Here is a 14,190-nt window from a genome sequence, read left to right as displayed (position 1 = left end):
ACACAGAGAGTGATACACTGTGGTAAAATCAAATTTAAAGGACTTCTCCATTAGTGGCAATGCAGTGATCCTGAACAACTTGGAGGAATCTACAAGAAAAGTCACTATCCACATCCAGAGGAAACACTGTGGGAGAAAAAATACTGAAGAAAAACAACTGATTGAATACATGGGTTGAAGGGATATGGCTGGGGATGTAGACTCTAAATGATCATCCCTGTGCAAACAACAACGTGGAAATAGGTTCTGATCAAGGACACAAGTAACACCCAATGAAATTGCACATTGGCTGCAGGAAGAGTGGGTGGAGGGGAGGGAGGGAAATAATGTGATTATTGTAACCAAGGAATAACGTTCTAAACTGACTAAATAAACTTATTCAAATGGAAAAAAAAAGAAGACAAGAACAGTAGGGGCTAAGAGATTGCACAAGTCATTAAGTATCTACTATGTGCCAGGCATTATGTGCTAAGTGGTTTATAAATATCATCTCATTAGATACAATAACCCTGTGAGGTAGGTGCTATTATATCTAATTTTACTATTCAAGAAACTGAGGCACACAATGATTAAGTGACTTGCTCAGGACCATACAGCTAGTATATAAGGTTGAATTTGAACTCTGATCTTCCTGACTCTTCTAAGTTTCCTGGAATACTACTCCCTCCTGATTTTCAGCCTGCCTTTCTCACCACTGGTTTTCTTTCTCTTTTGCCAGATCTTCATCTAGATCATACCTTCTAACCTCAGGATTCTGTCCTGGGTCTTCTTTTCTCCCTCTGTATTACTTGAGTTGCCATATTCATCAGCTCCCAAAGATTTCATTATCACTTCTGTTTGTTTCTACTGGGCTGCTAGACTAACTAGTTCCTAGACTTTATTCTTTTACCATCTTCCCTTTAAAATATTTTGTCTTTTCATTTTTCTGATATAGAACAGTGACCCTTGAAACCTACCTGGGCTAAAGTGTTTTATTTACTGATGCAGGCTGATGGTGAAAGGATAAAAAGGTTTTTGCTTTGAAGAGTTTGGAATCACTAAACTCATTCATCAAAAGGCGATGTCTGGTAAGAGAGGCCCCTGAATCCATTCAGACCAGAGAAAAAGTCTGAGCATTATCTTTATCCCTGAAGCCTATTAAGTTCATAAAAGATTCATGGGGATAAAAGCTCAAGTGAAATGAAGCTTGAGGAATTCAGTTTTGAAATGAATGGCTGGAGCTTTCTGCTAGTTTACTTTTAAGACCCTGATGCTACAGGGCTCTGTGACTGCTAGGCTTTGAGATAGCTTTAGGGGACACTTTCAGGTTTCCCTTGGTGCCTAAAGGGTTTCTAGAACCAAACTTATTCTCCATCACATTCAACAAGTGAGGCCCAGGACCATCATCATCATTTTACAAGAGCAACTTTTTTACATGTATGAGAATATTACAAAGAGACATCTGAGACATATAATCTAAGCCATATATCATGGAAGAAACTAATTCGCTCTCTCTCTCTCCTCTCTCTCTCTCTCTCTCTCTCTCTCTCTCTCTCTCTCTCTCTCTCTCTCTCTCTCTCTCTCTCTCTTTCTCTTTCTCTGTGTCTGTCTCTCTCTGTCTCTCTCTGTCTCTGTCTCTGTCTCTCTCTGTCTCTCTGTCTCTCTGTCTGTCTGTCTCTCTCTCTCTCTCTCTCTCTCTCTCTCTCTCTCTCTCTCTCTCTCTCTCTCTCTGCCTTTTTCTCTTTCTCAGCTAGGGACTGGGAGTTAGCATCTTCTCTGTAATTTATAGGGTATATTGGGTATTCAAAGAAGATTAGTAGCTCTGTTGTGAGGGCTTGCTGAGCCCTTTTCAGGGGCACTTTCCTCCTTTGCTGCCCATCTACCAACCACCTGTCACCTGTGTGAAAATGGGCTAAATCAGGTTGAAGGTAACTAATAGGCTTCAAAAGTGACTGGGAGGTCTACTCTGGGCATGTGAAGACTTTCCCTGGTGGAAGGGGCAGATGAGAACAGTTTCTTCCAAGGGCCATGAAAGTGGAGGAAGCAGGTGCTATGAAACCCTTAGAACTTGGTTAGACATCAAAGATGCCTAGATCATCCACTGAATCCTGAGCTATTGCCAGTCAGTCTGGACTTCCTGCCTCGCCACTGGCCTTTGATGACTGGAAGAAAGATGTAGGCCGATGATTTTATGCAACTCTGCCTCACTTAAATCTAATTTGTGTGCAAATCAAAACATCACCAGTGATACCATTTTGGTCCTCTCTGAGTTCAGACAAAGAAAGCTGTCTAGTTCACTGAGAATTGAAATGACTTGCCAAAGATCACACAGCTACTATGGATAGGGACTTGAACCACGATCTTTGTAGCTCCAAAGTAAGCTCTCTATAACCCATGACGTTATGCATCTTTCTTCAAATATTCCCACTCATATTTTTTGCTTTGATACATAGTTGACATATAAAACATGTAGGGGCTCTGTATCTGATTTATATAAAGACACGTTTCACAATATTACAGAAGGAAGCTTTATTTTGAAAAGAAGAAAAATTCAATAGACATTTGATTACAGAACTATCAGTCTGAAAGATGTGGTGCTTTAGTTTGGAAGAGACTAAAGGGGAACATAAGAGGGCTCTCCAATGAGCCCCAGATATATTATATGGAAAGGGCATGAGATTGTCTCTCACTGGTCTCAGAAGGCTGAACTGGAAGTAGTTCTCAAACAGTATGGTCAGGCTCTCCATGGAGCTGTAGAAAATTCAATGCGGGAATCACAGAATGTTTTCATTTTCAAGGGAAATAGGGTTACTCAGCAGCTGTCTGACGCTGGGAAAACTACTGCCTAGAGATAGTACCTGGATTCAGCATTAGATCATGCTATATTCCTTTCCGTGACATTTTAGAATGTTTGAGATAAGTCTGTTCACTTGGGCTTCCAGCTACGATGGCTGTTTTTTTTTTTTTTATGACATCACTACTTTGGGAAGTTGAGTTTGGGGGCAGTTGATAAATTAAAAAGCAAGCAGGGAGAAAAGTCACTGTGGAATAGGAAATGGGAGTAGGTGGGTGGGTATAGAATTTCATTAGATTCTAAAATTTAAGAAGTTGCTCTGTGCCCAATAGGCACACATATACCATTAGTAAATGTAATTATTTAAGAATGAAGTAATTTTTTTCTTTCCGTTAATGTTGATTAATTTTTTCAAAGGGCTACTACGTTGTTGGGACATAAAAAATTTATTACAGTATTTAATAACTCTGATTGTTAGGCATTTCCTTTGTACTAGGGGTAGAATAAAACAAAACAAAATACTGAGATGCTAAGGGTTCTATGAATCAAGAAAAGGAAGAGGTCGCAGTGCTATGTTTTGAAAAAACCCTTACCTTCCATCTTAGAATCAATATTATGAATTGATTCCATAGCAGAAGAATAGTAAAGGCTAGGGAATGGGGGTTAAATGACTTGCTAGGAAGTGCCAAAAGCCAAATTTGAACCCAGGACCTCCTGTATCTTAGCCTGGCTTTCTTATCTACTGGGCTTCCTAACTGTTCCTGCCACCCTTGGACTTTTTAAAGTGGGGAAAGTATATTCTATATATTTCTTTTGAGAAAGCAAAACCCATTTGATTAGGACATAGCATGGCCCAATCCCTTTATTCCTAAGCCAAGTAATTTTCCTGCCCCAGGTAAAATGACCATCAATCCAGTGCCAACAGAATCTAAAATTGGAGACAACCAGGAGGATTTTTGACTCCGAGTATTGTTAATGTTTGCTTGTAGCTCATCTATCTGTTTCTCCATCTCTACAGCTTGGTCATGAAATCCTTCCACCATCAGGTTCTTTTGTTCCTAAGAGAAGACAAAAGCATGTCAGGTTTGCACCCACCCTGGTTAATCCCTATTCCACCAAAAATCAGCCACCTCAATGTCTTTCTTTTGCTTAAGGTTTGAGCCTAAAGTGAATTAGAGCAAGAGGAAAATGAAACTGGTGTTTATGCTTCAAAGGACATTCCTGAACAGTGAGAAGAATTACTAAGAGAATAGACTTTGGCTGCAATGTCTGCTGGGTAGTCCTGACTGCAGCGGGAGTGGGAGTCTTTTCACTATAGTTACTTCTATCCATGAAGTTACAGGGCCAGCTTTCATTCTCTCCCATTTTCAGAGAAGAGCAAAGAATGTGGGAATGGACCCAATGGAATGTCTTGAATTTAGCCCTCTACAGGTTTCAGAAGGTACCTGGGTGAATAGAAGTAAAGCCCGGACTTTCTGACCTCAAGGCAGAGAAGATCCTGACAGAGATAATGCCAGAGATTTCTGACTAGGAAATAGAAATTTTAAAATAGCCTTAAGTCTGTATACAAAAGTTAGCTGGGATGGATCTTTGTTCTAAATAGGTTGGTGACTGAGTTTTCTCTCCTTTTAGAGAAAAAAGGTGGGTAACAATTGAGGAGCAGAGAAATACGTCAATCTTTCATGGAGAAAAACCAATGATGGACTGACGACTGTAATTTAAGGTGTCTGCTTTGTATCAAAGGGCTGCAGCTGAAAAACATCTGGGCATGAGCTCTTTGCTTTGAACTGATTGGTGTCTTCTGGTTGACTAGAAAAACACAGACCTAAGTAGGGGCTTGTGAAATTTGAATTTCATAGAGGGTGGACCTGGTTAGTAACTGGAACTTCTCTTAGACTTGTCTAGACAGCTCATTGTCAGAGCTGGCTGGCTGGTCCATGAGGGACACAAAAATCATTTGATCGGCACAGTAGCTCTGTGTGCTCAGTGAGACAGATGTGATTGCCCAATTTTACAGGTGAGAAAACTGAGGATGATAAAGGAGAAAGGGCTCAAACCTAGATCTTCTGAGGAAAAGTCTAGGGCTCTTTGGTCTTCACCATGCTGACTCTCATGTAAGTGATTTTGCCTTCCCCTGTCATGTGCCCATTCCTTTCCCTCTATAGTAGGGTTGTCACTATTGACCAATTTAGGAGTACCTTTAGCTTATGATTCAGAATCATTTTCTGTTCTCTCATCATCTGGTCCCTCTCTGCCTCCAGCTTTATTTTTAATTGTTTCATATTTTCTTCATAACTTCTCTTCTGAGCTTCCATCTTTTGCATTATTTCCATCTGTTGCTGTTCCAATAACTTCTGCTCCTTCTTGGTTGCTTCTCTTTTGATTTGTTCAGCTGCTCGAGTGTTTGATGGAATAGCAAGTAGGAGATTAAAACAGGGGAGACTAGTTTTCATCTCATGTCAGTCAACAAGTATTTATTAAGTGTTAACTAAGGGCCAAGAACCTATTTAGAAAGAAACACTTGAGAGACCAAAGGAAAAACATAGAACTAAAACAATTCCTGCCCTCAACAAGCTGATATTCTGATGGAAGAAATAACTTCCAAATAATTTCATAGGTGCAAGAAATATGAAGAGTGAAAAGGAGAAAATACAAATGGAAAAGGCAGCATTAGAAGTTGGTGGGACCACCTTATGACAAGGTGGGATTTTAGCTGTCTGTAATGGAGCCAAGAAGTAGGCATGACACAGAGGATAAATGGTGTAGGTGACAGCAAGTAGAAAGTCTTGGAGTTTGAAGATGGCACATTGTGTCCAAGGATGGATGGAGGGGAGAAAAGTATAATAAAACAAGAAAAGTAGGAAGAGGTCAATCTATGAAGGGCTTTAAATGTTAATTATGGCATTTACATATGATCCTGGGGGTATTTGGAGTCACTGAAGATCATTGAGCAAGAAGGTAACACATGCATTTCTTCCATGAACTCAAAATCCAAAGTATGAGAAAGAGATTGGAAATTCCTAAATTTCTCTTTTCTTAATTAGACTAAGAGAAACAGAGCTGCAAAAGTCTGAGGGATTATTCCTATTTTAAAAAACCCTTACCTTCCCTCATGGAGTTAATACTGTGTATTGGCTCCAAGGCAGAAGAGTGGTAAAGGCTAAGCAATGGGGGTTAAGTGACTTGCCCAGGGTCAAACTGAGGCCAGATTTGAACCTAGGATCTCCCACCTCTAGGCCTGGCTCTTAATCCACTAAGCCACCCAGCTGCCCCCTGGAATAGTCCTTTTTTAAAATGCTGGATTTATAGTCATGATCACAGCAAAGATTGGTACAGAAGGAATCCCAAGAATTTCAGGAAAATCTTCATCACACACAAGCCATTAGGGAGAATTTTGTTCCGACCCCAACTCTAAACCCCTCTATGACTAGAGTATCCCACCCCAGTCCCCCAGTACCTTCCAAAGCCTTCTCTTGGTCAGTGAGAGCTTCATCTGCCTTCAGGATAGATTCTTCTATCACTGCCATCTCCTCTACAAACTTTTGGAGAACCTCACCTGCCTGGACAATCACATAAGACAGATGACACATGATTTTCCTCAGACCCAGTCAGATGCTGAGAAGGACATATAGTAGGAGCAATATTTGCTATATAGGTTAATCTATTCACTTCCTTAAAAGGTATTGAAAATATTTTTGGGACCTGATTGGTTCAGGAGACTAAACACAGGAGCCATTGATGTGACTTATTGGTCAGTGAGTACCAAAAAGCCAAGGCACAAGAAGGTGCAACTATGAACATCTCATTTGAACCTGAGGTACTAGCTCAGCCTGCATCAGGCCTAGCCTAGTATGTCTCTCATATGGTCTAGCTTCCTAAAGCAGATTCTCTTGTTAGGAAGTAGAAATTTCTGTCATGAACTTGCAGCTAAGATGGGAACAGAAAAACCAAATGTGTGTAGACCTTCCTTCTCTTGGGTGATTATTAGTGGGAGAAAGTCAATGCTGAAATGCCCAGTGGGGTCAATGAAGCCCTCCTCCTCCTGTCACCACTCCCAGATCCCAGGCCTTTCCTCACCTTTATCCCTTTCCTGAGTACTTTATCATAATTGTTCAATATTTTTTCTTTTTCATTCCTGAAGAGACTGTAGCCTCCTGGCACAGAGAAGGTACCTTGAGAAATGGCTTCCCTCAGGGACTCAGAGAGATAGGAAAGCTTAGATTGACAATATTTGATTGATTTTTCCTCGTTTTCATATATGAACTCATTCTTCTTGTTTTCTAAGATTTCCTGCCATGAAGATGGAGAGAAAACCAGTTAAGGAATAGGACGAGATTTAATAGCAACAATAAAAATAATAGCTGCCGATACCTCAAAAGTTATCAAAGTGCTTTATGTGCCCTACTTCACTGGCAAGGGAGTGGGATTCTAAAGAAACCACTGTGAGAAGGTCTACCAGCTTTTGTTTTTCTGGAAAGATATATAGTGTGGTAGAATAAAACTCAAAACCTTGGTCTGGGACTTGGAACATGGGTTCTAATTTCAAGTCTGCTACTCTTTAGCTAGCTCACCATGGACAAGTCATCTATCCTCTCTGGAGCCCAAAGTTCTCACTTTCAAAATGAGGTGATTACATCAAATGATTCACCATGTCCCTTCTAGTCTTGGAATCCTATAATAATGATTCTCCCTTTGGGCCAAGCCAAGTGAGTACTAAAAGATTAAGTAAGTGTGAGCAGACATTTGGATTGGCAGGAGATGCTCCTAGAAGGAAGCTGAGGGTGTTGGGAGGAAGAAGGTGTATAGAGATGAGTAAGTCTGTGAACTGGAACAAAACTACAGTGTGGTATGAGAGAGATATGATGCCATGTATTCAGCAAATATTTGAGTGGATGGTATTGAGTCTTCCAAGAAGTAACCTATTTCCCAAGAAGTAACCTATTTCAGTGTCACAAAGAGGACAATTTTCCAGACAAGTGACATTTGGACCTTCATATCTATAGCTCTCTGAAGAATCCAGGTTTTTCCTCTCATGAGCTGGGGATATGGGCCAAAAAGTCAACAAAATCTGAATGATTGTTGGCCAGTCCCTATGGTTTACTCAAAAAAGAGAGGCAAGAGAAGGGATAAATAGCTGAAAGAACATACCACCAATTCATTTTGGAACTTGTGTGTGTCATCCTTGAAAGAATCCTTCATGAAAATGGAGATGGCTTCTTTCTCACAGTCTGTATGTAGGTTTAGCAGGTCCTGGAGAGTTTCTGTGGGGAAGTCCACCTTGAGGACCATCTGCTCTACATAATGTTTGGTAGCTTTTTGCACAGCAGCTGAGTTCTCAGTCTCAGCCAGTGCCAACACTGCATTCTCCAGGCAGGGAATGTCCCCACTAGAGATGGTTTCCACATAGGTTTCCAACAGATTTCCCAACCCTGATATGCAAAATGAAATGGAATATGAGGCAAAGAGAACTCATCATTCAATATGATTCTATTGTTAATTATTTAGTAGAATCTATGATTGGCCAAGGATTTCTGACAATATTTTTAGCAAGAGGCTTCAATTATGAGTAAGTAACTTTGATTTAAGGGGAGCTCATGTCTTCTAAAGATAATCTATTCTACTTTTTAAATAATTTAGTGATTAGTAAATCTCAGTTTTTATCAAACCCACATATACCTCTTAGAAAATTCTACCCATTTCTCCTGATTTTGACCTCTGGAGTCAAGAAGAATGGACCTATACCTTCTTCTATAGGCTTGTTCTTGTATGAACATTAGTCCTTTCACCAATTTATTATTTTATTCTGGAAATGGTTGACCTTGTTTAAATCTTTTCTATTGTGGGATGCCTAGAACCAAACACAGAATACCAGATTTGGCTCAAGTGAAGTCAAATAAATCCTGAGAAATTATATCACTTGTTCTTGGCAATGAAGCCTTGAATAACTTGGCATTTGTGGCTTCAGATTGCTACAGAACTTGTCATTCATAAAATTCCCCAGATCTTTTTCCCTTGATTTATTGTCTATCCTTATCTCCTCTCTCTTATATTTCAGTTATTTTTTTTTGTACCAAATGGAGAACACTATTTATTCTTATCCAGATCCATTATTCATTTAGTCATTGTGTTAGCCTACCAGGATAGCCATCTTCTATAATTTTGTTAATATTATTGAGAAAGATCTTCCCCAATCTTCCCCAAATGCTCAAGGGACACGAATAGGCAGTTTTCAGATGAAGAAATCAAAATCATTAATATTCACATGAAAAAGTGTTCTAAGTCCCTCTTGATTAAAGAAATGCAAATAAAAACAATGCTAAGGTACTACCACCTCACAGCTAGCAGATTGGCCCATATGATAGAACAATATTTATAGCTGCACTCTTTGTGGTGGCAAAAAAATTGGAAAATGGGGGGGGGGATGTCCCTTGATTGGGGAATGGCTGAACAAATTGTGGTATATGATGATGATGGAATACTTCTGACCTGTAAGGAATGATAAACTGGAGGATTTCTATATGAACTGAGAAAACTTCCAGGAACTGATACAGAGTAAAATGAGTAGAACCAAGAGAACATTGTACACATAAAGGGAAACATTATGGAATAATCCAATGTAATAGGCTTTACTACTATAATACAATCCCAAGGGACTTATGAGAAAGAATTCTATTGACATTGAAAGAACTGTGGGAGTGGAAACACAGAAGAAAAACAAATGACTTATCATTGGTTTATATGGACATATGTTTGGGGGTATGGGTTTTAAGATTGCTGTATTGCAAAAATAAATAATATGGAAATAGGTATAAGTGATAACATTTGTATAACTCAATGGAAGTGCTTATTGGCTCTGAGAGTGGGGAGGGGAGAAGAGAGGGAAAGAAAATGAATTATATTAACATGGAAAAATATTATATACATATATATAAGTTCAACTTGTAAAAAATAAAATTAAAAAAGAAAAAAAGAAAGGTCTGAAGCCCTAAAGTTGAACTCAAACTATTAAGAATTATTTTTGAGGATATGATCATTTAATATATTCTGAAACCAACATACAGTTTTATTATCTTTTTTTACACATCTCTATCTTATTCATAATTGTGGTATGATACACTGTTAAATATTTTGTTGAAATCCAAGTATGCTAAATTGACACTATTCCTCTGATCTACATCAACCCAGTTATGGTGTCAAACAAGGAAATTTGCTCAATCTGCTGGATTTGGGTGATGTTTATTTCCTTTTCTTTATGCTTCCAAACCATTCCCTTAATAATGTGCTCTAGAATTTTGTCAGAAATACAAGTTAAATCACTGGTTTATAGCTTATTAACTTCACTCACTTGACCTTTAGTAAATTAAGGCAATTGCTTTTCTCTATTCCTGTGGCACCTGTCTAAAGGAGATTTAAACTGCATCAAAGATCACTGGCATTGTCTAAGAATACATATTCCTAGGGATTTATAAACTGAAAAATAGGGAAATAACAAATAAAGCACTATCCATGAGAAGATTAATAAAAAAAATCTTACATTATCTATATACATAAAAGAAACAAGATAAATATCCAATCCCAATCAAATATGCATTGGGGCAAAGAAAAACTCACGATTCCCATTGATCTTGATACCCCCACTAAGGGTCTTGGGTTTTGCATTGGAAAAGATGTGAAAGCAGAACTGGTCTGCTTGATGCTTGAACAGAGGGTCCAATTGGCTGTCGTGGACATCTTCAAGATGGGATAAGAGTGATTTGTCATATGTTGGTCGGTCAAAAGTGAAACAGTTCCGGTTGGGGAAGAAGTTTCTGATGCATTCTCTTGGAAGATTTGCCCATTGACCACTGGGGTTCTTGCCTGAGGGAAAGGAAAACAGATGGTGGTAAGGCACAGGCCTGGGACAAAGGGGTGATGAAAATTGTGTAAGACCAGGAATTGCTGTATTTAAGTTTTCATGTATCCAAACCTAAGGCAGAATTATAGACAGTGAATTTTTAAAACTAGAAGAGATTTAAAATGATAGCTGGAAATAAATTAAAGCTACTCAGTTCTTATAAGGATGATGTTGTGAGAAATAATTTGACCCCTAATCTATTTTAGTAGATGCCTACCCATCTTAAATCAATCATTTTACCTCTATGATAGTTCTAATCAGTATTATCTAATTTAATATGATTCTAAAGGGATAGTGAACTCTTATGTATTATTCATTGGCAATAATCAGAACTAGGTATAGGTTATAGTACAGTCTGCAGTGCACTTGACCTGTATAAGTCTAGAGTAAAGGCCAGAGCCCCTGTCCAAACGCAAGGCAAGGCCTCAAGTCCTAAGGCAAGGTAGTCCACAGTGTGTCAGGGTGGTATAAGCCCAGAGAGAGGCCTGACACCCCTACCCAAGCCTGAAATTAGGCCCTGAGCCATAGCACAAGGTAGCTTGCAGTGCTCTAATCCTTGCAGGCCATCAGCAGTTGTGAAGAGAAACTCAATTGGCAGTGGGAGGTAGTTTTCAGAGCTCCCAGCCCACAGGCCATCAAACCACATTAAAAGAATCAAAACTTACTGAAACGCAGAATTTGAGTTAAGGGTAGTAGCAAGGAAAAACTGAAGTTTAAGAAAGTGTCTCCTCTACCCTGAGAACAGAGCCCACTTTTGAGATAAAGGTAAAAGTCAACAAAAAGGTTGGGGGAAATGAGCAAACAAAAAAACACCTAACCATATAAAATTATCATGGAGACAGAAAAGCCAGGTACAGACTCAGAGGGAAACAGAGAGATCAAAGCAGCTATATACAGAACTTCAAAGAAATGTGTGAATTGATCTTAGACTCTGGAAGAGCTCAAAAAGGATTTCAAAAATCAGTTAAGAGAGGCAAAGGAAAAATGAGGAAGAGAAAGCAATGCAAAGTAGAATTGACCAAATGGATAGGAAGCTTCAAAAGCCCAGGGAATAAAATAATTACTTAAAATTTTAAGTTAATTTAAGAATTATTGAACTACCTGAAAGCCAAGATCAGAGAGAAAAAAAATCCTAGGCAGCATAATAAAAGAAATTATCAAAGAAAACTGCCCTGTTATTCTTGAACAAGAGGGTAAAATATGAATTGAAAGAATCCTCCAATCACCTCCTGAAAAAAATGCCCAAATGACAACTCCCAGGATTTATTATTGCCAAATTCAAGAGCCTCCAGGCTAAGGAGAAAATACTGCAAGCATTCCAAAAGAAAGAATTTAAATATCATGGAGCCACAGTCAGGATTACACAGGACTTAGCTTCCAAATTAAAGGTTTTAAAGGCTTAGAATATGATATTCCAACTGACCCAGAACAGATCCATAAGAGCTATGATAACTCAGCCTACACTTCTATAGTTTATTAGATTCAAAAGGAAAAAGTCTCAGGAATAAACAGCTAGGCACCAAAGAAAAGGAAAAAAAAAAACACGTTTGATGTAATTTTCCCCTGTACTGCCCAGGGCCACCCACACACAGTTGCTTGGTTCTTGATACTTTACCTTTACTTAGTTTTAAGGAATTTTCCAGGTATTCATCTGAGGTGATGGGTTGTCCATGTAGCTCAAGGTCCAGGGAAAAATCTCGCACAGTCCACACAAAGTCTGGGAAAAAGCCCACAAAATCTGCTGAGTCTTCTTCTCCATCAGGGTAAAATGAGGACTTGACCTTGATTCGCTCAGTCAGCTCTGTAATATATCTAAGATCTTGGATAAGGAAAAGGAAGCATCCACACACACCATCAATTCCCAGTTCTACCTGCTGACTCTTCTCTTCCCTTCATAGTCTTACAAATTCTACCCCCCACCCTCTCTTCTGTACTCAAAGGATTTCAATTATAGATGTAAAAGGGGAAAGGAAGAGCTTTTTCAGAGGAGTCCCTGATTAACCTGATACATTCTCCAATCAAATTGGTGAGACTCCAGGACTCATCATGGCCCCTGATTGATATAACATTAGAACACAAGGTCTTGTAATGAACCAGTCAGTCAACAAACATTTTGAAGTGCTTCCTATGTATTGTGAAAGAGTAAAATTGAAGAAAACCTGCAAACAGAGGCAAAGGGAGGGAAGTTTGAAGAGCTGCCCATCAAGGAATATTCCAGAGGAGAATGTGACCAGGAGAAGGCAGTTAAAAAAAAAAAACACACCCAAACTGCTGAAAAATCTCTCTTTCTCCTGGCACTTGAAAGAGGAAGAACTGAGAAGATCCTTTCCTTGTTAGTTACTGATTTTCTCTCTACCTTATCAAGAATTGACTCAAAGATACTAAAACTGTTTGCCACATCCCTCATCCAAGACTACAATTTTATTACTCAATTTAGGATTTACTTAAGATCAGGGAAGTCCTAAACCCTCTCTCCTACCCAATTTCCCTTTCCTTCCCCATCCTTAAAATAAACCCTTGTTCCAACAACTTTAAGGAGTGAATTATCTATCAGATATTTCAGGCAACTTACTCAGTACTGAATCCCAGCTTGACACCAACTGAAGAGATTAACTGAAAGTGGAAGGGAGAGGGAGGAGGGAGATAGAAGGAAGAGGGAGGCAGAGTCTGATTCCTCATTACCTCATTGGTCTGTAGGCTGGCCCAGCAATCTTACAATTACCATAATCCATCTAAAGAAACAACCACCCAATACAGTATCAGCCACTGTCCTAAGTGCCAGGCATACAAATAAAGATAAAATTTTGGTCCCTCTGTCAAGGAGCACCCATTCTAATGGGGGAGGTAACATGGTTATTGCACTATAATAATAGTTATTATACTATGTACATACACAGTATGCATGTATGTATTTGTTTGTGTTTGTATCAATGTGGATTTTCCCAGAGGGAAGGTAGTAGTATGGGAAGGCTAGAAAGATCTCCTCCTGGAGGTGAAATTTGAACTGAGTCTTCTTGGAGGAAACAAAGGAAGGGAGGAGGGAGAGAATTCTAGGCATGAAGGATATTTCCTGAAAAGGCACTGAGTGAGGAGATGGAATGTTAAGTAAGAGGAATAGCAAGAAGACCAGTGTGGTTGAATGGTGGAGTATGTATAAGAAGACTGAAAATACACAAAAGGGACCATTTGGAAAAGTTTTTAAATGCCAAGCAGAGAATTTTATATTTGACCTTAGGGTAATTGGGATTCACTGGAGTTTATTAAGTAGATCATGGAATAATATTGTCCAATCTGTGCATTATGAAAATTACATTCACAACTAAATAGAAGAGGGACTAGAGTGAGGAGAGGCTTGCGACAAGGAGATCAACCAACAATCTATTGCAATAAATAGTCCAGTATGAGGTGATGAGATGAGATTGAACCAGAATGGTAGCAGGGATCAGAGGAAAGAAAGGAATGTATAGGAGAGGTGTTATGAAGACAGAAATGAAACCTCATGACAACAGTTTAGAGATAGGGA

At 39.1% G+C, this 14,190-nt stretch overlaps 1 protein-coding gene across 1 annotated transcript in view; it reads right to left on the bottom strand.

Annotated features, from left to right (window-relative positions):
• Window positions 1–2,493: 2,493 nt before the first annotated feature.
• LOC100027521 (guanylate-binding protein 4) overlaps window positions 2,494–14,190 on the bottom strand; it is a 20,071-nt gene continuing 8,374 nt past the window's right edge. The window contains exons 5-11 of the mRNA XM_056815375.1: window positions 12,283–12,479; window positions 10,385–10,630; window positions 7,922–8,202; window positions 6,851–7,063; window positions 6,231–6,333; window positions 4,972–5,165; window positions 2,494–3,831 (exon numbers count right to left, since the gene is read on the bottom strand). Of these exons, the coding sequence (XP_056671353.1) occupies window positions 3,610–3,831; window positions 4,972–5,165; window positions 6,231–6,333; window positions 6,851–7,063; window positions 7,922–8,202; window positions 10,385–10,630; window positions 12,283–12,479 (1,456 nt within the window). The 3' untranslated portion in view covers window positions 2,494–3,609. The remainder of the gene's footprint in view (window positions 3,832–4,971; window positions 5,166–6,230; window positions 6,334–6,850; window positions 7,064–7,921; window positions 8,203–10,384; window positions 10,631–12,282; window positions 12,480–14,190) is intronic.

This window comes from Monodelphis domestica, chromosome 2 (assembly GCF_027887165.1).
Source record: "Monodelphis domestica isolate mMonDom1 chromosome 2, mMonDom1.pri, whole genome shotgun sequence".
In the NCBI taxonomy this organism is placed as follows: Eukaryota; Metazoa; Chordata; class Mammalia; order Didelphimorphia; family Didelphidae; genus Monodelphis; species Monodelphis domestica.
The sequence above is the reverse complement of the archived record's forward strand: the minus strand, read 5'-3'. Positions and strand labels throughout refer to the sequence as shown.